The sequence below is a fragment of the Gymnoscopelus braueri genome (genome assembly GCF_963280865.1).
Source record: "Gymnoscopelus braueri genome assembly, chromosome: 5".
NCBI lineage: Eukaryota > Metazoa > Chordata > Actinopteri > Myctophiformes > Myctophidae > Gymnoscopelus > Gymnoscopelus braueri.
Window position 1 is genome coordinate 40,782,484 of NC_137606.1, and position 25,527 is coordinate 40,808,010.

General features: G+C 44.1%; 1 protein-coding gene across 1 annotated transcript in view; it reads right to left on the reverse strand.

The window, feature by feature from the left end:
* tenm4 (teneurin transmembrane protein 4) overlaps nt 1-25,527 on the reverse strand; it is a 319,789-nt gene that overhangs the window by 109,010 nt on the left and 185,252 nt on the right. Inside the window, exons 15-17 of the mRNA XM_080429457.1 lie at nt 15,922-16,068; nt 14,258-14,474; nt 8,130-8,249 (exon numbers count right to left, since the gene is read on the reverse strand). Of these exons, the coding sequence (XP_080285583.1) occupies nt 8,130-8,249; nt 14,258-14,474; nt 15,922-16,068 (484 nt within the window). The remainder of the gene's footprint in view (nt 1-8,129; nt 8,250-14,257; nt 14,475-15,921; nt 16,069-25,527) is intronic.

Here is a 25,527-nt window from a genome sequence, read left to right on the forward strand (position 1 = left end):
GCAACCAACGCCACTACACAGCACGGCACTTAACCCATTGATACCTGGAACGCATCTCTGTCACTTTAGATGTCTTTGGCTATTCAAAAATAGCAGATATACAAGCTCATAGCGCGGCACCGAGTGCCGCGCTATGAACTTGTAGATCTGCTATTTTTGAAAAATCGTGAAAAAATTTTTTTTTTGATTTTTTTCCAAAAACTGTTAGGATTTAGATTTTTTTTAAAGAATCGCCTCAGGTCTTAATGGGTTAAGAGCCAATTAGCACCTGGTCATCCACGGGCCCCCCTGGGACGGGCCCTTGTCCCCCCACTCGGGACAAGCCTCCTCTCCCCAAATTACAGGTGAAGTGCTGTATTCTGCTGCGGCCGCTATATAGTTTCGGCAACGCTCCCTCGGACCAGAGCTGCTATAAAAAGATCCCACTCAGCTTGGGGGGGGGGGGCGGAGGGGGGGGGGGAGGGTGATTTGATTGGCTAAGGTCGTGAACAAAGGTCTGTTCCGCCCTTGGGTGTTGCGCCCTTGGCACAGGGGGGGGGGTTTGTGAGAGTTGTTTGGTTTTCCCAACGACGCAGAGCGGAGGTTGTGGAGCTGATGGGGGTCCCAGATAGCGATGACCTTGTGCCGGCGCGATCCGTCAACAGGCCACACTGATCCCCCCCGCCCCCCCCCCCAGTCAGGCTCTGCGTGACAACGTGGCGTGACCGCCGGTCTAACACACACTCAGAACACCTCTGGACAGATCCCCGGCCGGCGGTGTGCGCTAATCGATGAGAGGATTCACTGGCTGTTATCAATCATGACAACAGCCTTAAGCCATGTGACAAACCTTATTAAGCTACCTACAGGCAGCCCCGCGCAGCCCGGAGCCCTGGGGGAATGCATCAAGCTCAAGGAGTTAACCCTGCCAATGGGAACTGGCTATCCTCTCATACAAATGATGAACAATCATTCGCCGGCACTGGCCGATGTATATTCATCATGAACCCCACGGACCACTTTACTATCCCCCTACCTACACACTACACCCCAATACGCTTCTCCGAGGGCAGTGGAGGTGAAACTTCGTATGAATTTCGGGGGTTGTGGAGGGCATTTTAATCATTCGTGTGGGAAAGGCCCATAAAAGTGGAACAAGTTCGTTTTTTTTTTTTTTTCATCTACCAGCCATATAGTCTCGCGTAGCCAGGCAACTATTCCACAATCTCTAAATGCTATATAGGGTCTGGAACTACACCTCCCGAAAGCCGAGAACGGAAGCTGTCATCTGTTCGTCATTTCTGTTCACGAAAATGTATTTCTTATTTTTTTTCCATTTTATTTTAAAATTTCCATTTCTGATAAGCAGCAAGCTACATATGCTCCCATTATTTTGATTTATATTAGGACAAATGTGCGCGACTGTAAAGACGAAACGGAAGCGGGGAGGAGGCGTCACATCCGCTTTATCCTCCGATCATTTTCAGAGCTTCCGTTGCTCCAGACTGTATGACGGAAGCATTTGAACATTGTGGGAGGCAACAGTCTGGCTCACAAGACTACCAGCCATAATCATAAAGACGCAAAATGAAGAAAAGGGAAATAACCTCTTCTGTTTTCGAGCCGCGAGAAAGGTTTACCAGGAAACAGTGTTGTTGGGGGGGTTGGGTGGGCGGGCGGGAGGTAATTAAAAAAAAAACTATAAGCCCTTGGACAATAAAGAACACATCATAAAAATGAGTTGAGACAGCTTTCCCATTTCTAAGTGGCTGAACAGGTGCATTTCTGATTTCACGCTGCACTGAGCGTGTTTACAGTGATTGCAGGGGAGTTGCGGGAGACGGGGCATGTTTACAGGGGAGCACTGGGAGATGGAGTAGTGTTTACACATATACGCTGGAAGGGGAGAGAAGGAGAAAGGCGGCGAAAGAAAAAATATCACACAAAAACGAGGACACGCGCACGCATGCCCGAAAAGATGGACGTCGAGTCAGTGCAGTGGAACAGGACATGAGACCTGAGAGAGAGAGAGAGAGAGAGAGAGAGAGAGAGAGAGAGAGAGAGAGAGAGAGAGAGAGAGAGAGAGAGAGAGAGAGAGAGAGGGGCACAGGAAAGGAAGCACAAGTGGGAGTGGCACCCAAACAGGAGAAAGCTTAAGGGCACAGAGAGAGAGAGAGAGAGAGAGAGAGGGAGATTGTGAGCGGACGAGCGTGAAGAGATGTAAACGCAGATGGAATGTGATAGGACTGTGTAGATGACGAGGTAGGGATGAGAGAGAGAGAGAGAGAGAGAGAGAGAGAGAGAGAGAGAGAGAGAGAGAGAGAGAGAGAGAGATTTTAGCATGAAGCGGTGTGGGCGGATCGACATAAAGATGGAGGGAACGAGAGAGAGAGAGGGGTAAAAAAGGGAATGATGAAGATCAACCCATGCAGCAGCAGGGATGCAGGCTTTTAGGGCATCAGTGACTGATGTTGGTGCTGCGGGGTGGGGCTGGGGGGGGCGGGGGTCTCGCAGAGCAAACACGAATCCACGCTATGCTGTGATGGAGGAGCTCGCCTTGGCACAAGGATTTTCCCTGACTTCTAAGAGGAATGTGCTGTGTGTAAGCACGTACCTTACAGTACAGTGTGTGCTCGAGTACAACCCAGATCCAAAACATGAGAAGAAAAGTGCACAGACATCGCATCGATACAGGTTTGAACCAAAGCCTGATGTGATGGTATTATGACGCTTTATTCATTATTCTGATTCTACTTGATGGACGGAAAATACAGCGTTCTGGATCTCCTGCTCAGTGCACCCCTTTCACTGGCTTTCTGTCACAATGTGTCTGAAGTCTCTAGAAGAGAGGGAGATGTGGAGGACAACTGAGGCCTCAGCCACACCATGGTGATTTCCATTCCTCCAAAGGGATGAAAGGAGGACTAACTTAAAATGATGAGAGGCTGTCATAAAGAATGGTCCGGTGAAATACCCAGTGGTGGAAAGTACTCATTTTAAAGTAATAGCATCAATACTGCAATGTAGACATACTCTTCTGTTACAAGTAAAAGTCCGGTAATCAAAATGTACTTGAGTAAAAGTGCAAAGGAATTGGCATCGAAATATACTTAAAGTGAAAGTACTCATTATGCAGAATGTCCCGTTTCACAAGGTATCATTATGTATAAAAAATATACAAATATTTTGAAAACAGACAAAGTTTAAATAGGGCTGAAGTGGTTGATGTATGTTTTGTAATGATAATTAAAATCTAGTAACTAGAAACTAAAGTTTTCAAATTATTGTAGTGGAGTAAAAAGTACAATATTTGCCTCTGAAATGTAGTGGAGTAGAAGTAAAAGTATTGACAATTGGAAATACTCAAGTAAAGTAAAAGTACCTCAAATTTTTACTGAAGTACAGTACTTGAGTAAATGTAATTAGTTACTTTCCACCACTGGAAATACCTGTGCACTCACAGGAAAGGGATGGAAACACTTGCAGGGAATAAGGATGAAAAACTAATTAAAGAAATATATATATATATTATTACCGTCATTTTGACCATTTTAAAGACGTAAAGAGCATGACAATTACAAGTAGTGGATATTTCTTACAGTAAATACTATAATAAACAACAATCCTCAGATATTATATCATCATGAAGGCTATTAGCCTTAACCCATTAAGACCTGGAACGCATCTGTGTCATTTTTAGATTTGAGCTAAAAAGCATTATTTTACACTTTGGCTATTTCAGAAAAATCGAGAAAAAGTGTGCAAATCTTTGAATATATATATTTTTAGAGCGAACATTTTTTAACTCTTTGCTTCTGGGGGCCCCTGGAACAAAATATTTTGAGATGGGGGTCCGCGGCCAAATACATATACATTTTGGGATCCTTGACATGAAAAGGTTTGAGAACCACTGACATAGTAACATAGGTTAAAAAAATAATAATAATAGGATTTAGAAGACATTTAGTAGAATCAGAACCTCAGGCCTTAATTGGTTAAACCTCCCAACCTACTGTTTGTCAGCCATGCCAACAGGCCTCAACTCAGGGTCCACTAGTGGTCTTTAGGCTTTACCGCTATAGTGGCCATTATCCACTAATGCTAGTGGATAATGGCCACTATAGTGGTAAAGGCTAGCCTAGCATGACATCCAACTTTACATGTAGTGGTTACAAAGCAAAGAGTGTCAAACTGGATAATATCCATTTTCTGGAGTACACATCCAAATCCTCCTACACATATTATGTGTAGGAGGATTTGGATGTGTACTCCAGAAAATCTTAGTCAATCCAATTCAATTCAATTCAATTCAAATCAAATGAACGTTATTGGCACGAGAAAACATATGTTTACATTGCCAAAGCAAATGTTAAAAATATGCTAAAACAAACCGGGGCACGTCCCCTGGACTACCTTAGTCCCCTGGACTGCCTTAGTCCCCTGGACTGCCTTAAAAATTATATTGTAATGGAGTACCCCACATTTTCCTCCAAGCTGCAATCCATCACTTATTTTTTTTAATACAATTGTATTTTGAGTATGTTAATACAATATAACTAGTACAGCTGCGGTGGTTGTAGTTGGTCTACCTGCACTTCTATTGAAAAATGTACAATATATCCACCTAAAATATTGGTCGGTCTAGGAGAGTTGTGATCAGCAAAGCATGCAGCCTAAGAGTGCCTTCAAGCTCCCTAACATAATTAATTATACCATACATGTTTTTTGTTTTGTTTTGTACTACAGGAAAGGCATCTATTCTACTATATATCTAAATAGATGACTACACAGAAACAGTGTTATGCTACAGTGAGCAGAACAGATGCAAACGAATGCATTTCAAACTAGAAAAAGTGCTCCTCGGAGCACAGGTCTCCACCAGGTCAGGTAGGTTATTGTGGGCCAGCAATGTTCACCATTCACCAATCAGGAATCTCAGGATGGAATATGAAAAATCTGACGGATCCGCCTTGATCACTTGACGATAATGTGTAACGGAAAATGGAAGAGTATGAAGTATAGAGTATAAAATATGGCAAATAGGCAAATATTGTGCTTTTTTTTACTCCCCTAACATTATTTGACAGGTTTAGTTAATAGTTACTTTTAAATACTAGTTACTTACTGCAGATTAAGATTATTATTACAAAACATACATTAACGACTTAAGCCCTATTTTATACTTTGTCTCACAACGTGTCAAATGGCAACGCTCTTTTACGGCATTTTTTTTTAAAAGAAGAAAAAGATACATTTGGAAGATGTATCTACTTTTACTTTGGTACTGTAGGTACGGTAAATGTTGATGCCAATGATTTTACTATTTTATTTATATTAGTATTTCTATATTGTGGTATTGCTACTAACATCAGAGTACTTCTTCTGGTAGTTTGAAAGCCTGATGCTACTGATCACTCTGGCATAATGCAGCGGTGAAAGTGAATTGTTTCATGCCATAACACAATTTCTCCTACTAATTGTACACACCTTGTGCATAAACCGAGATTTAAATGACATATTATCTCACTTAGGACTCTCACTAAATCTATCACAGTCAAATGAATAGCGGCCATCTGTATACTGTGTTTCGCTGCCACTGTGAGCTGCGTTCTACTGGCATATTTCAATATTTCCCACTTCTTTTGATGCATAAAACTCGGCAGTCTACCAGAAGGGCTTTGTTTGATTTCACTAGGAATCAAGCCAAAAGTGCTCCCAAATTGGTCCAAATGAAAGCGCACAAGCCGATCAATGTGGGACACATTTCGAGATGGAGAGACTGTTGTGAGTCGTGCTGGCACTAGCATTTGGCACATAAACCTCACAGTAATACATGTGTATATTCCATGCAGCTTAAAGGGATAGTTCACCCCCAAAATGACTTTTTTTTCCTATCGATTAGTCTCCCCATGGAAACTTGAATTCATGGATGTCTTTTTAGTTTTTTATCGCATTCCTAAGCCAATAATTTGATGGTCATCGAATAATTGGCTTAGAAATTTGACCAAAAAAAAGAATAAATGGATGAATTCAAGACTCCATGGGGGGACTACTCGAGGGGGGGGTGATCTATCCCTTTAACACATTGACACATTGACATCAATTGCCATTGATGTAGATCTACGTAATTTAAAATCCAACGCTTGACTGCCATTGACGTAGATCTACGTCCATTTAAAAAAAAAACATGTTTTTAGTGATTACGCTGGAGGGCGCTCTTCGCCAACCTATGAATGATGCCTTGACTGCGAGAGAACGATAGAACCGGAAATGATGTCATCCAAAAAAAATAATAACCCTGTTCACTCCAATGTTATGAGATTTAGAAAAACACATCTAGCTCGGATCTCTTCTCCCAGACTGTGTTTTCTGGTGAAAACGAGCCATATTCAACTGCCGATAACAACAGAACGGACGATTGCGGTTACAATGTTTTTGTTCCGGATGGCAAGAGGAGAGACTCGTCTCCCCACGGAGACATCGTTTGTCTATGTCGTGTATTAGACCTTATTGCTTATATCTTATGAACATTACACACAAGTCTAAACCATATATGCTGTCCACGTTTGCATACAGACATGTTGCATAGGTGCTGCTGATGCTAATCCTGAGCCATTGTCTGAAGAGGAGAGGCTGGGTGCTAGCTGTGAACTACAAATTCTATTGTTAACATGAAGACAGTTTGATCAGAGAGTGGCCTCTTCACACCTCAACAGCTGGGTGGGCACGGATCCAGGATGCAGCCAGAGAGACATTAACATTTAGGACCTGATCAAAGGAGTTGATCTGATCACCTTTAGGGCTGACCTCCACACACGCAGGAACCTCCTCCTTATTCTAATGTGAGCTACAGTGTATAAGAATGGAACTGAAATGTGACATTAGTACTGTGTGCCACTCCGCGCCGTGAGGCTGCCGGAGGGGCTCCCTGGAAACTTTGCTATGCTGTTTGTTACTGAATAAACCGAATGCTGATCCGAACCAGTCTGGACGTCTTCTACACTTCTTTCAAGCAGGCCTAGTAACCCGCAGTCCAAAACAGACACGACATCTACATCCGGGTTGAAAAAACAAGACCAGTGGATCGTCAAAAAGACTCAAAATAAGCTAAAACCGCTGGCAGTGGCGGATCGATGAATTAGATTAATTAATTAATTAATACCTGGCAGTGAGTGTGTTAAGAGATGCTTAAAAAAAAGAAAGGTAGTTGATCTGCACTCTAACCAAAAAAGATTCTATATATGTAGAAGTGAAATGTGGTGTTCTTCACTTATATACGTATATGTACCTTAACACTAGAACCACAGAGTGATTGAAATATCCTCAAACCACTATCATATAGCATAATCATAAGGTAATTGATTAATAAATGTTTCTGCCAATGAGGGAGTTTATAATGGCTTTATATGCCACAAACCATTGTTTTCGCTGCACAATAAAAAATATATAAACAAATAAGCTTAATCTTTTTGTAACCCCCCCCCCACAATAACATTGCAAAAGCACTGTGAAGTGATGCAAGGACTGGAAAAAAAACCTTTCACGGCACGCATTCCCCTTTTCCTTTTTTGTATAAATATCTCATCTTGTTTCTGGTGCATTTTAGCACCTGAGAGTAGCTGTCTTCCTCACACACTTCACATTGTGATGGCTCTCATTGACTGTCTGAGTGAAACTGCGTTTGGACAGAACACATCGTCTGACTGTAAATAGATTTGCTGGAGGATGGGAGACTTTCACACCAAGGTTATAACCAAACACGTCCTGCAGTGTCTATGGCAGATACTGTACTGGGCTTTATTGTATTTTGTATGACGGAGAAATGACAAGTACTTTGAATGGGACAGCTCATTATAATATTGTGTGTGTGCTCTTCATAACAGATAAAGTCTAAAGAACCTTTTCACTTTTGAACAAAAAAAAGAAAGTTTCTCTATTTTCTGACAATTTCTGTTATAGACTGCATCCTGTACGCTGCACAGTATACAGTACTCTACTATGTAGTGCTAAATATAAGTGTGTGTGTGTGTGCGTGTGCGTGTGCGTGTGCGTGTGTGTGTGTGTGCGTGCGCGTGCGCGTGCGCGTGCGCGTGTGTGTGTGTGTAGTCTTTACCTTCCATCCTGCCTAGTGATTGTATAGCCATACTTACCTTCCATCCTGCCTAGTGATTGTATAGCCATACGAGGGCCTGTTGATGAAGCTGATGTTGACTCCCACCAGCGGCGTTCCGTCCGAGGTCACCACTTGTCCGCGGATGACACACGCATGGCTGTGTGGGAGAGAAGAGAAAAACTTAAACCACTTGAACCCCAGTATCCATATTCTGGGGGTTAACATACACGGAAAAAAAGTAGTACAAGTACAGAGCCAACTCAGGTCCAGTTTACTATGTCTAGTTTCCATTACTGTTGCTCACCTGTGAAACCACACGAGCATTCACAGAGAAAGCACAGACTGCGATGGATAATTCACACACAGCGTGGGGCTAATGCAAACGGAAGTTTTGATGGAAAAACGGAAGAAATAAACACAAGCGACTACGACAGCCAAACAGAACGACGCGGTCGGTAAACAAACGAATAACGTCGCGGGACGCCTCTCGAGGCCCTTCCATCCGCAGTCGAAGGATAATGAGACGGCGAAGGCTTCGCTTTGCCTTGGCGCTAATTAAAAAAAACAAACACAAAGGGAGGATTTATCTTTTCCATTATGGCATTCAAAGAGAGACAGGGGAAATGACAGGCAGGGGGGGGATTGCGCAACCCGCTTGGCTGGTTATCAGGGCCTCGACAGATCGGCGCTCTGACATTGGCCACCCCACGCGCCGCATAAATTAGACCCAAGCATCAGTCTCTTCGTCAATCGATAGCGGGAACTCGTCCAAAATCGGGAGGGCGGCAAATCTAGACCGTGTTGTGTCGTCGCTCCTTCCTTGTCGAGTCGTGCCCTCGTCATTAGCGCTGTTCAGCTGGCGCGTGGTCAGCATTTGTTTCTGTGGTGGTTTGCAAAAAAAAAAGAAAAAAAAGTCCCCAAACAAATGCTTCACTGCCACCGGTTCCATTGCACCCCGGCTATTTTAGATGCATTTGGGTCTTAAACATTTGCCACGTACTGGAAACAATTAACACTGGCGTGTTAGTGGCTGCCCTCATCATGTCCTTACCAGAGGCAAGAGCACTCACCCCACAATATCCCAGGTCCCCAGGAACCCACTTTTATGTTAATTAGGCCGGGTCCCCTTCAGAAGACCTTGGCTATCCAACACTGCTCTGTAAACAAGCAAGGAGATACTGCTCCGAATCCTCACGCCCCACGCCACAAGATCCATCTGGGTGCATTTACATAGAATTACCAGCAACGTTAACCCATGCGCTGGCCTGGCTGCCTGCGATTAATCATTCATGCCGGCAGTTTATTTTAGAAATTCTTATTTGAAAGGGCAACCATCCACGTTCTCTCAAGATGGAACCGTGAAAGTGGAACTATCTCCTCCCTGGCTCTGTGAGCCACATGGGGAGAGCGATTCCTCGCTGTCAAGACAAATGATTTAAATATTGACATCAAACATGGCAGAGAGATAGAGGGGGGAGGCGGAGGAAGCGTGAAGCTGTCGCCCCGGAAACCCTCCAGACCCGTGAGAGACTTCCGACTGGAGGATGGGTGATTCACAAAGTCAAAAAAAAAAGAAGAAAAAAAAAAGGACTTCAGAAATGTCTTGAACCCTACGGTTCATTGTGTGCCATCTGGAGTTGACAGCGAGGACAGCGGAAGGACGTTACGTTGCTGGGAAAATTGTGTCACCGATGCGCCTAGATTTGAGATTAAATTATTCCACACATCAACTACAAACCAGTAATTCAGAGCAAACTGCATTGGAATTTAAAGGGGCATGAAACCCTATATATAGGCTGATTTTGTAGCTTCTTTTCCCGTGGAGGTTAAAAACTTCAGGCAACACAGCTGAAGCTAAAACCATTTATAAATGGGTGTGTTAGGTGTAGGCGTAACAATGTGCAAGCATAGACAGTGGTCAACACTTGCACACCTACTGTACATCTAACACACCCATCACTATTTTTATCATCTGCAGCTGTGCTACTTACATCACAGTGTACTATAAGGTCAGCTTTATGCAGCATTCCATATTTTTACCCGTCTGTCTTTGTTTCACCAGAACCAGAAAAGTACAAAAATAAACAAACTACAAAATCAGCGTCGGGATTCATGCCCCTTTAAGAACGAGAGAGAGAGAGAGAGGAAAACAAACTGCTTCCAGGATGAAGTATGGAAGATTTTGCAAGGCAAATAAAGTCTGGCCTCATCACAGTGGCAACAACAACATCATTACCAATGCAAACGACTTGATTACACGGTGTAATGGATAGCAAATATCAACATGTCCATTTATTCCGTCAGTCACCCAGGTCCCTTTTCTCCTTTCCCCCTGAGCTAAAGAGCAGGAGATGATGACGCCTCCCTCTTTACCTTTCAGCACTTAAATTACATAACGCTGCTAAAAAAGCTGAAGCACTACACATCCAGTGCCAGAAGCAAAACAAACTACTTTCACTGGGGAGGATTTTGGGGGGGGAACACTAATGGTTTAATGCTAATAAAAGCAAGGCAGTAATAAAAATCTGCCTGGAAATGAGGGAAATGCCCTCTATTTCACGACTCTGATATCAATTACATTTTACTTGCACCCATACAGCACCGGTCCAATCAGAGACACCCTCATTGTCTATTGTCTCTCAAATCGTTTTCTCGTCTACTTTCGAGCTGCGGTCTAATTTCTATTACTTTTTCTTATTGTTGTCGATTTTGCGGTTTCACTTCTTAATCACTTTGTCGTTCTTTGTCATTACAAGTGCCAAATTGTACCCACATAATGTCAATACAAGGGTTTCTTGATCCGTGAGCTTGCAATGAATCGCGCACAGACACTTCACGAATAAAATCCCCATTTAATGCTGTGCTCAATAGCCCAGTGATTAAGCGGGGTCACATACCATGGACCACAATGGAAACAGCCCCCGAGGCTTTTTGTGTTATCCTTTTAGCATAGATTTCTAAACAAACATGTTTATAAAGTATTCAATCAAACGATCGATAAAAAGTCCAGGGAGGGTCTGCGGCCAAATACATTATCAATTTGGGGTTTTGAGAACCACTGCAATGGGTGCTTCTGCAGTTGTTAGATGGTATATTGTAAATATGCATCTATTGTATCGTACGTATCCTCCCGTACACCCACGCATCCACTCAGAGACTTCTTCATCATGTGCCCAGGGACACATTAGCACATCCTGAACACAATACATTTCAGCACCGCACTACATGACCTCATACACACCTCATAGTAAGGACCCGCAATGGAGACAAGCTGTAAGCTTTTTTTGCGTTATCCTTTTGATTATGGTGGGTCAGATGTATGTTACATGTGACATATGTTTTATGATCAATAAAGATATCAATCAATCAATCAATCAATCAGTGTGTGTGTGTGTGTGTGTGTGTGTGTGTGTGTGTGTGTGTGTGTGTGCGCGTGCGTGTGCGTGCGTGCGTGCGTGGGTGGTGGCTGGGAGCTGTGGTGCTTCGTGCAGAGCGGCTGATGCTTTATTCGGTGGCACCTTTGCAGCGTTTTGCGGTGGGAGACATCAGGACCAGCCGTCCAACATGTCTACTAGCAGGAGGAAGTGGTTTGAGGATCAATAGGGGGCTGATCAGGTGACCAGGCAGGCATGCATCAGGAAGATGCTCAGACCGGGGCCTGCGAGGCTCATTTGAAAGCCCACAGCCCCACTGTCATAACCCCTCATATCTGTCAGTGGGAGGAGGAATGAATACCACGCCATGAATAATAGATTATAACTGATATTTTTAGGTGAGCTGAGGTCTCCAATCTTGCAGCTCATCACTGGATTCCTCTTCTTTACTTATTTATGGTCGCATTTTCTTCTCGCGGGGAGAGAGAGAGAAAGCGGGGAGAGAGAGCGCACGCGAGAGAGAGACTCAGCCCTTCCTCTGCCCCTACTGTACCTCTTTCGCTCGCCCCTTTCTGTCTATCCAGAAAGAAGAAAAAAATAGAAAGAAAAATGTTGAGTGGTCCTTGAATGCCAGCAAACATGAGGGAAAATGTCACATAGTGTTATTAAGTGTTTTTCTCGAGTGTCGAGAAAAACTCGCAACATTTGTCTTTGGCTTCGAGGACAGTTGATGTACAGTACCATCTTGACCTTTACTAATTGCAAACTGGATATCTTTTGGCCATGTCTGAATATCCACAGACAGAGGAGTCACGGAAAAGCAAGATGGAATATTGTATTTATTAAGGACGTACTTGAAACATCCTTCAGTGTGGATTGTTTAAACAGAGCAGCATCAAATTAGCAATGCCAAAAATGTGTGCGTGCACGCACACACGGACACACACACACACACACACGCATGAAAGAAAGAAAAAAAAAAGAAAAAAAAAAGCATCATTACAAACACCCAATGCTGCGATGGGTTGTGTAGCGAATTACTGCAAAGGAAATGATCCCGTCTTGAGCTGCGGGCAGTTCGTAATCATCAATTTCCACTTCAGGAACAAGTGTCAGCTCTGCCGGACTAAAAATAGAGACGTGTTAACCCACAACTACTTCACCATCGTTTTAGGAGGAGATGAAATGTCGCATCACACCATATCTTTGCTAGCAGGCAGAAACCTTGTATCTCCGTATTTCGTCTATTTTTGATATTTTTTACAAGAGCTTGTGACTACAGAAATTTGTATCCATTGGAACAAGCAACCATTTTTTTCCACTTCCTGAAAAGTAACGGGTTTTGGACATACAGGGTTTCCACCTGACAGCGACGATATGTTATTCAAAACGAGGTTCTTCTGGTTTGCCTTTCCGACATGATTTTCCTCTGTCTTGATCAAAACAGTGAACCAAACTATTTCAAGAATATTTCAGATCTAACGGTGCTTTAATGCCTGCGTTGCTTATTGTTGCTGCTCATTTCAAGGGAGAATAAATAAGCCACGATGAGATGCAAATGAGGTGACACCGACTCACGAGCGATTAAAGATGAAAAGGGACGGAGACAAAGGGAGAGAGAGAGAGAGAGAGAGAGAGACACGCGCAGGAGTCACATGGGACTCTGTGACAGCTATCCCTGCCTCGTATGAAAGCATCTCGGATTCCTTGGCCGGGCCCTATACTCGCACACTCTGCCTCTGGGAGGGCGAGCATTGGGATGGATTACAATAGAAGTAATCACAATACATGAATGTGAGACGACTGCCATGGCTAGGGAACGTCCCTCAGCCGTCCACCACGTCCCCTCTTTGTCCATCATCCTCTGTCCGTCATCCTTCCAAGTGCGAATTATACACTGTCCGTCTCAACCCCGCCGTTCGCGGCACAGCCGCCCACACCTCTGCGCGTGCCGCTAGGCATTGAGCAGTCTCGGCTCAAAATAGGGAAGTGTTTTGAATTCTGTCAGGTTCTATTAGTGCAGTGGCCGTTGTTCTAACACAGTGGTTTTCAAAGTGTGGGGCCGTGGCTTTCAGAGGGTCTGACAGGGGGCTCGTCTTTGGGAGGTTAGTTTATCCTTAATTAATTCCGTCGAGTTAAGGTTAGGCAGTGTTAATTTGGTTAAGTTTAGGGGTAGGGTAAGTCTTAAGGTTAATTTGATGTCAAAACAATAGATAGATAGATAGATAGATGCTTTATTTGTCCTTGCGGACATTCTTTTTGCACCAAACAGCCATCAGGACACAAAAATCACAACACACAATACACAGACAATGCCAGTTTGAGGCCACTCGGTACGCTTGATATCATAAGAGAAAATACTACATTACTTTGTGATTTGCTGCGAGATCAGGTCGCTGGAACAAAACAACAAGGTTGAAAATAGGTCTTAACCCATTAATACCTGGAACGCATCTGTGTCACTTTTAGATGTATTTAGGCTATTCAAAAATAGCAGATATACAAGCTCATAGCGCGGCACCGAGTGCCGCGCTACGAGCTTGTAGATCTGCTATTTTTGAAAAATCGTGAAAATTTTTTTTTTAAATTTTTTTCCGAAAAACTGTTAGGATTTAGAAAATGTTTAGAAGCGGCCTCAGGTCTTAATGGGTTAACTACCCAAAGGGAAGGTGGCGGTCCCACTATTTTGGGGCCAATCCAATTAGCAACAAACAACACGGCGGAACGACGGCGCCGGAATCACCCAGCGCATTCCCCCGGGCCACCGAGGAGCGCACAACTGTCGACTCACCTGCCATCGAAGGGGTTGGCTCCGAGGACCACGTGGGTGCTGTCCCTGCCCACCAGGAAGCGCACGCGGTCGTAGAAGGACCGCAGGTTGCTCTGGCTGGAGGACATCTGCGTCTCCTGGATGATGTCCAAGGGGTCCGGAGAGCCCACACACAGGGAGGTGGTGTGACATGTAGCCTGCAGACAGCAGTCTGGATCCATGCAATCCACCAGCCCGTCTGCCCAAGGTCGGGAAAAAAAGTCACACGCGCACATACTGTTATAACAATAGCTAGGGCACACGCACACGCGCACACACACACACACAGACAAAGAAACCTGTGCCTGTAGAGTTTAGTCCAGTGGTTCTCAAAGTGGAGTTCGGGGACCCCCAGGGGTCGTTGAGGGGTTTCTAGGGGGGCCCCCCAGCTTAAATGACTTGTAACTCTGAGTGTACAAATTGAACCACTTGGTTCAACTTAATTGGTACGCTCTCAGTTATAGGGCTCCGACCGTGGCCGTAATGCATAGTAAACTGGGGGTCCTTGAAATGAAAAAAAAGTTTGAGAACCACTAGTTTAGTCGGTGGGGAGTTAATTCATGTTGATAGCTGATTCCTGGCACAGTTTTAAGCCAACTCTCTTAACACCTGTCTTTTTCTGGAGAACATCTCTGCACCTCTGGCACAGCTCACACTTCTCTCTCCTGTAATTTGGCTGAAATAATTCAGGGCTGCTGTGCTGCGCGATGCACTTTTTACTTTCACCGAAGTGGGTCATCCAACACCCTGCCCTTTGCTTCCAGGGACCGATCTGTCCAGATGGGTGGTAAAAATAAACTCTGTGCTGTCAGGAGTCACTCAGATCCCCATAGCAGGGGCCCCTGTCTTTGCCTTTGTGCTCCGTGTGGTCCCAAACACGCTGATGGGGAGACAAAACAGCTCCTGCCTGCATAAAGAGGGGATGCTTGCTGTGTCTCGCTAACGGCCACGTCTCTGTCTCGTTGCCTCCAGAGCACTGAGGCCCACCCAGCCAGCTCTCTGTATGTGTGCCTGGCTCTGCTCGGGGCTAGTGAAGGAACGAGCATGCACTCACTCACTCACGCACAAAATCTCTCTCTCTCTCTCTCTCTCTCTCTCTCTCTCTCTCTCTCTCTCTCTCTCTCTCTCTCTCTCTCTCTCTCTCTCTCTCTCTCTCTCTCTCTCTCTCTCTCTCTCTCTCTCTCTCTCTCTCTCTCTCTCTCTCTCTCTCTCTCTCTCTCCCTCTCTCTCTCCCTCTCCCCCCCTCTCTCTCTCTCTCTCTCTCTCTCTCTCTGTCTCTCTCTCTCTTGGGGCCAGTATGGCCTTCTCTTTTACTCTTCTCTTTAATAAAGCCTGGAAGTCATCCCTCATTCTCACCTAAGCGGGGAGCATAGCCGCACGACAAATACATATTCCTTCCCTATTTAGTGTACACACAGGGGGAGGGGGGAAATGGGAGCATGCTGTGTGTGTGTGTGTGTGTGTGTGTGTGTGTGTGTGTGTGTGTGTGTGTGTGTGTGTGTGTGTGTGTGTGTGTGTGCGCGCTGTGTGTGCATGTGCACGGGTTGTTGATTTTCATTTCAGAGTCAGAGCGTGTGTCTAGTTAGCGGTCGACGCTGGGCCGGTGTCAGAAGGTTGGGTTGTTTGTTGATGATGTGGTATTTTACCTCCGTCGTTGTCCTTGCCATCGCTGCAGGCGGTTTCCATGGACGTGTCACAGCCGGCGCCCCTCCAGCCCAGCTGGCACACGCAGTACCAGCCACTGTTACCCAGGGTGCACCTACCATTTCCGTTGCACAATCCAGGACAGCCCTCTGTGTAAACAACAAAAAAAAAAGGGGGGAGAAATTCACAAAGACAAAGGTTTGGCGAGGAATGACAGCCAGAGGAGGTTGCGAACGGATAATAAAATGTTGTATACTGATAGATATCAATACTGTACAGGAAAACTTTAAAATAAAAACACACACCATGAAAATAAAGTGAGTCAATGGCGACAGTTTGTTGCAATTATTTTTCCGGTGTCGTCGTGACTTTATTAAACCCTATATACTTAGTTGACCGTCGTCCCCCAGGGGTCCACTCCATTTTTTTTCTCCCTCTACACCAAAATGTCTTCGCTGAAAACAGCCGCTATTTTTGCCGAATATCATATCATATAGGGACGCTGGGGTTCATTTGGTTATTAAAGGCATGTAGAGATTGTAAACGGGGCAAGGGCAAGCGGTAATGTGGCCCCAGGCTGAAGTTGATTAATTTGATACACCTTTTGTGAAGCTTCTCATATCCCTTAGCAGCAAGAATGAGATAAGAGGGATCTTCTGAATCAATATTCACTCATTACTACAGTAGATTGGCCTGCTCCATCCACACTGCTACTACAGCCTGTTAGCAAGAATGTTACATTCCTGTACTGCGCTGTAATTGGATCTGTTTTTAAGTGTTTTTTTGTTTGTTTGTTTTAAATGTAACCGCCGGAGCGTTCTTGCCATTCTCATTGTTATCGTCGGCGGGAACGTCGTGAATCAGGGCAGGGATTGCGGAGGTGGCTGCTGAAAACGGCTCCATATTGTTATTGCTCTCGTTCCTTGATGAATAGTTCTTGAGAGCGCTGCGGGCTAATCAATAAGATTATCCCCTCCTCAGACGGAGTGTTGCCTTCTGTCGTTAGAAGGAGCGAGCCAGCACAGAGAGGAGAGGAGAGGAGAGGAGAGGAGAGGAGAGGAGAGGAGAGGAGAGGAGAGGAGAGGAGAGGAGAGGGCTACGCTCCCGCTTGTCGTCGCTGCCGGGCAGAAACCTTGCATCTTGACATTTCAGAGTTGTTATGTTTTCTTCATAAATGCATGCCCTATTTCAGTGGGGTCCGGGGACCCCCGGCAAAGTCAGTTAATATAGCATCAAAATCAGTTCAACCATTTTAACCCTATATAGTACATTGGCTATTTGAAAGAGACAATCAACAAGCTCAAAAAGCTTGTAGATCTGCTATTTTCTCCAAAATCTTGAAAAATGTACATTTTAACAACACATATCTTGTATGGAGATCCCTGGCATCTGGCACAAAATATGTTCAGATGGGGGTCCGTAGCCTAATAGATTGTGTGGGGTCCTTGACATTAAAAATAAATTGAGAACCATTGCCCTATTTTATACTTGGTTGTATGACAGTCTTGAAAATCTAAGATGACATGTCCTAAATAGGGATTAGATGCTAGGTTGAAAATGGTTACGTCTTGTCTATGGGTTTCATAAATATTTAACCAATGAAACGTCCACCCGACAGCGACGATCTGCAAGGGATGGGCTTCGCTCCTGGGCATGTGACCACGGGGTCTGGGGGGGGGGGTGTCTTAGGGAGTTTGGGGGAGTGAAAGAAGGAGGTTGGAGCACAAACGACAGGTGAAACGTTCCCGTCTGAATCTCTCTGGGGATGGGCTTCACAGGGACATAATACTACTGTATATCACAGGATTATCTCTCGCTGCAAATCCACATTTAACTGGTATCTTTACGATTCAGGTCCCCACGATGCGCAAGGCAAGAAGCGTCAACAACATCTCGAGATAGACCTATCAAATGTTTAAAACGAAAAGAGTCTGTCAGTGCTTTGTGTTGCAAGCGGTTGGTCGCCCGGATAGAGAGGATGCTGTGTTTGACCCATTTAGTAGACCAAAGAGAACGGGGTGGCTGCCTAACTGCTCTGATATCACACAGCGAGCGAGGGAACAACAGAGGGAGAGAGAGAGAGAGAGAGAGAGAGAGAGAGAGAGAGAGAGAGAGAGAGAGAGAGAGAGAGAGAGAGAGAGAGAAGAGCGGGGGTGGGGTTAATGAATAGGAGAAATACTGGAGAGAGAAAACTGAGGTGAAGAAACACAGCAGCATGGAAGAAAGGGCAATAAGAAGGAGGAGAGGAGAGGAGAGGAGAGGAGAGGAGAGGAGAGGAGAGGAGAGGAGAGGAGAGAGAAACAACACTGAGAGAATAGATTTGAGTTGAATGTGGTTCTTGGGAAACCATTTGCATATCAAGAGCGATGACTGGCTAAAGCCTGATAGATACTTTGTTGTACGACAGTGTTGCAGGCCGGAAATAGCTGATCTACAAGCTCACAGTGTGTCGCAGATGCGACAATGTGTATATTTGAACTTGCGGATTGGCTATTTGCAGATCGGTGTCATTGTACGACGAAGCATACATTAGGCACAACTCCTCTCTTTACAAGTGGTGACACATTCATGACTCACTTGAGATATGATTCATGATACATGAATGACATATACCCGTCGCCATTCATAACAGGTACGTTATACATGAATGGCACATAAATGTCATCCAAATAATGTTGTTACACTTCAAAATAACAGGTTTTTAAAATTTAAAATATTTATTAAAAAATGTATAGATTGAATGGACAACTTTTACCAATGTGTTTCTCCAACACACTTTAGCAGTTCTAGTGCTTTACGTGACATATTCATAACTCTCTTGCAATATGATCCATTTTTGACGGTGTGGCTCTGAAAGAGGTAGCTATCTATAAGTGGGTCTGTCTGTCTGTCTGTCTGTCTGTCTGTCTTCTGTCTGTCTGATTAATACTTTGTCAGTGTCGCACACCGAAAATCACAGATCTACAAGCTCACAAAGCATGCGACACATTATGAGCTTGTAGTGGGCTAAAGGCAATTGTGCTTCATAAGCCCAAAAGATGATGTTTGCTGCTTTGTTATTGCTGCCATTTGTTTTCACTTCTACACACAGGGCCAGGGTAAACCGATAGACATTTCCGTCATCTTAAAAAGCCCTCCTCCCGGGTATCTGGCGATATGAGAGAATAACAAATCGAGCAGCCTTAACATTGCTGGAAAATTGCCATCAACGGTGGTGGATATAAAGAAAAACAGCAAGAATAAAACATAAATAAATACAAAAAAATAAATTATTATTATGTTATTTTATTCTATCGATACTCCCTCTCTTTGGGTTCCTACTGCCAAGGCAAACATAACTGCCTCTTATGATCTTGCCACAGAGAGCAGCCGGCCTCTTATTGACCCAATGGATGAACAAACTATTAGCACAACTGGTGCAGACTCCTTTGAGATGCTTCTTAATTGGCAGCCCTTTCAAGAAAGAGACACCCCCCTCTCCCCTCTCTGCTGTGGCCCTGCCCGATTGAAACAGTGCAGGAGGTGAGGCTGCAAGCGCTCGCGCGCTCTCGTGGCATGCAGTGCAAACAGCAGTGGTTTTCAAAGTGAGGCCCCAGGGGGACCAGTTGAAAAGTGTGCGTGTGTGTGTGCGTGTGCGTGCGTGTGTGTGTGTGTGTGTGTGTGTGTATATGTATATATATATATATACAAGTAAGACGCGCGAACGCGGGAAGCGAACGCAAAAAAAATTAAATAAATATGAAAAAAAAAGATTAAAAAAAAGTAACCAATGAAAAAATACAAATAAAATACAAAAAAAATCTGCGTTAAAAGGAGCATCTTAGAAAAATACAAATTCACTAAAAAAATTTTTTGAATGTTTTTGAACAATTCAACAAAGTGTTTGAAGTGCCTGTTTCACCCACTTCCGGGGGGCGGAGCCAAAATCCGAGCCCGAAGTATTTGTTCGTAGACCCCCACTTAGGGGGGGTAGAAAAAGTTTCGGAGCGATTCGGGCACTTTTCATTTAACATGGGGTTTCAATGGGGAGTTTTTAGGAGCCTTCTCTGGGGCGTGGCTTCCGGGGGAAGGGGCAGGCGTAAACGCAACCTTGACAGGTGTGTTCAGTTTTCAAAGACCTTTCATTTGATGTATGGTACGTCTAAATTGGACATTTACTTATCTCAGAGGAGCTGCAGGCAGGCAGTGAACACAGACACGCACGCACGCACGCACACACACACACTCACAAGCCGAGCACGGTTTCATAGTAAGCTCCACTTGCGCGGAGGCGCGCCTTCGGCGCGCCTCCTTCCGCTGCGTTCGCAATAAACTTACAGTTTATGAATGATCTATTAAATACTTACAGTACTATAACGAATCGTTATTCTAAAGTTTTACCCAATCTATAAGAGCTTGGAGATTGGCTATTTTCACTATTTTGGGAGAAAATGAATATGTTTAAATTAAAAGTAGATGGGAATCAAATCATTAACAACTGATCTGTAAAAGGTCATTTAAGTATTTGTTAATGATTTATATGTTATTGGGAAGTTATTCTACAGTTGCAACTACTCCTCATTTACTAACATGAGAAAATGAGGAATAGTTGCAACTTTAGAATAATGTCCCAATAACATATATAACCTATTGACAAATACTTAACTAGCCATTAGTAAGTGATTTACTAATAGCTTGTTCATGATCTATTAAGTATTCATAAGGCATATAATCATTAGCATACAGTTAACAAGTCAGTTAAGTAAAAGTTTGTGAGTGATCTATTAGCTATCTATAAGGCATAGTTATATAAATCCTTAACCAGCTATTAAAACATAGTAACAAGTCATTAATAACTCATAAACTAATAGTTTGTGAGTAGTCTATTAACTATCTATAAGGCATAGTTCTAACTCCTTAACTGTTAACAAATATTTAACAAGACATTAATAACTCATTAACTAATGGTTTATAAATGATCTATTAATTGGTTATAATAACAAATAGTTAAAGTGCTACCATAGAGGGGGTATTTTTGCAATTTTCTATTTATCCCACTGTAAAATGAAGAAACCTCTGTCTGTCTAGAACCTGCGTTTTCGCCTCAGTGGGTTGACCAATTGAAATGAACCTGCACACAGGCATTGACCATTGACAAATAAAGAGAGTGAGAAGCCAATTCTTAACTTTTCCCCAAATGTAATCTGTTTATCTGCCGTTTTTTTGTGAACAGTCCTCGCAGACTATGTGATCTGTAGTCGTGGTGGTTACAGTCCCATAGCCCGGATGGATGGTGCGGTGGAAATGACGGGTGTGAGGACTAGTTACCGTAAGTTTAGAGTCCTTGGCATCATTATATTTTTTTTAAGGTATTTTTTGGGGCTTGTTCTACCTTTATTTGAGAGGAAAGTAGGCTGACAGGAAATGGGGAGAGCGATGGGAGGATCTGCTAAATGCCTAAACTGTAAACTGTAACACACAGCTAAGGCCATCGGGATCGGGAGTCGAACCCGCGATACGCTGTAAAACTGGATTACCAGCAGTGGTATGCGCCTGGACCGCTGGGCCACTTCATCCATTTATATGTTGACTATTCAAAAATAGCACATCTACAAGCTCACTTCGTGACGCACTGCGAGCTTGTACATCTGCTATTTTTGAAAATATTAGAAAAATATAGAAAATGTTTGAAAACGTTTGAATAAATAATCATAATTTTTTCAAATTTAAACCTTCACTTCCTTGGCATGGAAAACGTTTGGTGGACCCCTGCGTTACCAAGGACGGAGGAAGCCGGATTGACCGCGGAAGGACGAGCCTCTACTCCCCCCCCCCCCCCCCCCCCCCACTCACGCTGCACCGACCCGGCCTATGAGCACTTTTAATTAGGGAGGCTGCGGCCTATCACAGCACCCCGTTCACAGCTGCACACTCATCCATAATGCATGGCTACGGTTACAGAGACCCCTTTTCCCAACACCGCCCCCATTGAGAGAGCATGCCTGCACATAAAACCCAGACACCCCCCACCCCCCCCTGGCCTTCCACACCTCAAAGAGGCGGGGCCAACCAGATTCACCGGGGTGCGAAAGTGTGCTAAGTGGAGATTACGGCGTGACAGCGTGGCAAAAAAAAGAAAGTCGATGGTGGTTGGTGTTTAGAATGGAGAGGGTTTGGCGCTGATGTGCGGTGCGTTTTCTTTTTGGTTTCTTCTTTGTTGCATGTGTCAGTGCTGGAGTATGTATGGCCTGTGGCAGTGGTAGACAGTAACTAAGCACATCTACTTGAGTACTGTACTTCAGTACATTTGAGTATCTGTAATTTAATTGAGAATTTGTTTTATTTTTTTTATACTTAGAACTTTCACTCCACTACATAAAAAAAATATGCATTGATATTAAAAAGAAAATATAATTTCTACTTTTGAAAACATTTTTTAAACCATGTACTTTTCAATAAGTATTTTGTTTAAAGCAAGTACTCCACAAGTATCTATACTTTGATTCAAGTACTGCGGCTGAGCACTTGAACCACCACTGGTGGTCAACGACATGGTTAGGATGAGAGGAAGGCGAGAGACAAAGAAGGAGGAATGCCATACCTTTCACTACCTTATCCAGATAGTGAGCTTGGGAAGATAAAAGACAAGAGGACATATAAGGGAAGGTTTGAGAACAGTGCCACTTCAAAATGACAAGACAGCGAGGAAAGGTTGTTAGTTTTACACTGGGAAGAAAACAAAGGAAAGGACGGTAAACACAAAGGAAAGAAGTGCAGTCATGGAGCAAACAACATGCTTCTTCACAAGCAACACAACAACACCACAAGCCGACACACACGGAGGGAGAGAGACACACGGAGACGGAGAGAGAGAGAGAGAGAGAGAGAGAGAGAGAGAGAGAGAGAGAGAGAGAGAGAGAGAGAGAGAGAGGGGGTAGAGAAACAGAGAGAGAGAGTACCAGTTCAAGGGAGAGCAAGTTCATGAAACGAGATCCGTTCTGCAAGGAAAAAATCGCAATCTGTCCTCTATCATCTGCAGAGATCAGTGCAATGTCTCTCTGGGGCGCATTTCAGAAACAATGTGATTGATGCACATATTGCCACCCTTGAAACACAAGCAATATGGTACATAGGGTGTGTGAGTGCGTGCGTGCGTGCGTGCGTGCGTGCGTGCGTGCGTGCGTGCGTGCGTGCGTGCGTGCGTGCGTGCGTGCGTGCGTGCGTGCGTGCGTGCGTGCGTGTGTGCGTGCGTGCGTGCGTGCGTGCGTAGGGGTGGAGTGTTCCGCAGAGAAGGCACTTTTAACCCCTAAAACCCCACAGTAGTTGTCTGGGGTCTCCCAGGGCTCTATACTAAGTCCGCTTATTTTTTTCCCCTCTATATCAGTGGTTCTCAAACCCCCATAACTCTGAGAATGGAACCCCTTTGGTTCCATCTGTACACTCTCAGAGTTACAGACCTGCAAGGGTCCACATGGAACCCCCTCAATGAACCCTGAGGGGTCCCTGCAGCCCACTTTTGAGAACCAACCGCTCTGCACCAAATCTATTCGGTGAAAATAGCTTGCAGATCTGCTATTCTCACCGAACGCTCAGCCCAGAAAAGGGACGCTATAGGGTTCACGTGGTTAATCTTCGAACAGCAGGTCAGGTCACCAGAGGCTTTGGTGAGCGGTGGGCGGCGGGTATGACCAAGTCAGATTTCCAACGCCCCGGCAGACGGCTCGGGGCATGAAGGGCTCGCAATAATGAAAATTGATTTAAATTGAGATCTTTGGCTTCTTTAACCCTTTAAGACCTGAGCCGATTCTTTAAAAAAAAAGAAATCCTAACAGTTTTTGGAAAAAAATCAAAAAAAAAAATTTTTCACGATTTTTCAAAAATAGCAGATCTACAAGTTCATAGCGCGGCACTCGGTGCCGCGCTATGAGCTTGTATATCTGCTATTTTTGAATAGCCAAAGACATCTAAAGTGACACAGATGCGTTCCAGGTATCAATGGGTTAATGGAAGCCAGCTAGGGATACTCTAGTTGAGGGAGCAGGGATCTCAATGGTGGCACATATAAAAAAGGCCCATCAATAATGCATTGCATTATAAAACATTCACACGCTGAGCCCTGGCTGTGGGGGCGCAGCCGGCAACGCTCTAAGGTGTGCCATAGCACTCCATGGGAGAAAAAAAAATAACCCTCCCCCCTCCTCCGGGCGGCCTCCATTGAATATGGAAAGCAGCGTTCACCTACGAGACTTGGGATTCTTGACGTTTGTCCTGTCTCCCCTATTGACTTGAATGTGTGTGGGTGTTGCAAACTCCTTTTCATTGAAAGCTCGTGGCGGCGGGGGAGGGGGAATGGCCATTGTGTTCGCTCTTCCTCTCTGATGCTTGAGTGCTTGGACTGTGGAATGGGATAATGAGTGAGCTAGCATGTGAAACTGCAACCGTAAACAGCAGTGGTGGAAAGTAACTAAGTACATTTACTTAAGTACTGTACTTAAGTACAATTTTGAGGTATTTGTACTTTACTTGAGTATTTCCAATTTTCAGTACTTTTACTTCTACTCCAGTACATCTCAGAGGCAAATATTGTACTTTTTACTCTACTACAATTATTTGAAAACTTTAGTTACTAGTTACTATTCAGACATAAACTATGATATAATGAAACATACATTAACCACTTTAACCCTATTTTATACCTAGGCTATTTGAAAATAGCAGATCTACAAGCTCACAACGCGTCGCATCGCGACGCGTTGTGAGCTTGTAGATCGGCTATTTTCAAATATTTAGTACTTTTACTTTTGGTACTCGAAGTACATTTTGATGCCAATACTTTTGTACTTTTACTCAAGTAAATTTTGAATTCTAGACTTTTACTTGTAACAGAGTATTTTTATATTGCAGTATTGGTACTTTTACTTAAGTAAAGAATTTGAGTACTTTTTCCACCACTGGTAAACAGAGAGAGGAGAGGAGAGCAGAGGAGAAAAGAGAGGAGGAGAAAAGAGAAGAGAAAAGAAGAATAGTACAACACAGACCACAGATTGTTAGAGTTGCACAGCAAGCATGCTAGAGCGAGTGTTTTTGGATGGACTGTTACAGTAGCTACAGTGGCTTTGACAGCCCTGCCATCAGACGCCATCAAAGCAAACTAGCTCGCCCGCCAACCATAACAGTGACACATGAGTGAGGGAGCTCTAGTTGGAATTCACCACGCCGCCTCGCTAAATGGCTCCAATTTCGGTTTTCTTAAACTGAAACTGTCAAACCACGGCAAATCAATCATGAGCTTAGTAAGAATAAAATAAGGAGAGGAAAACCTTGCATGCTGTCATTTTGGCTGTGGGCATTTTCGGTGCGATTTTTGTCTGCATCCAAAACGAATGCAGACAAAAGAGAAATAAAGAACGAAAGTACAAAATAAATAATGAAATTGATATTATGCTATTTGCAGACCAAATATTTATTTTCCAAATGTCCTTAGTAGAGTTTCGGGGCCACATTCCAGAGCAGGGGGTCAGTGTTGAGTGCTAGTTCAGTGTTTATGTCCTACTGGTCATGCAGATTTTTTACATATTGGTAACAGAGATAGACACAGCTGAGCAGTTTGCACAAGTGACCAGCAATGC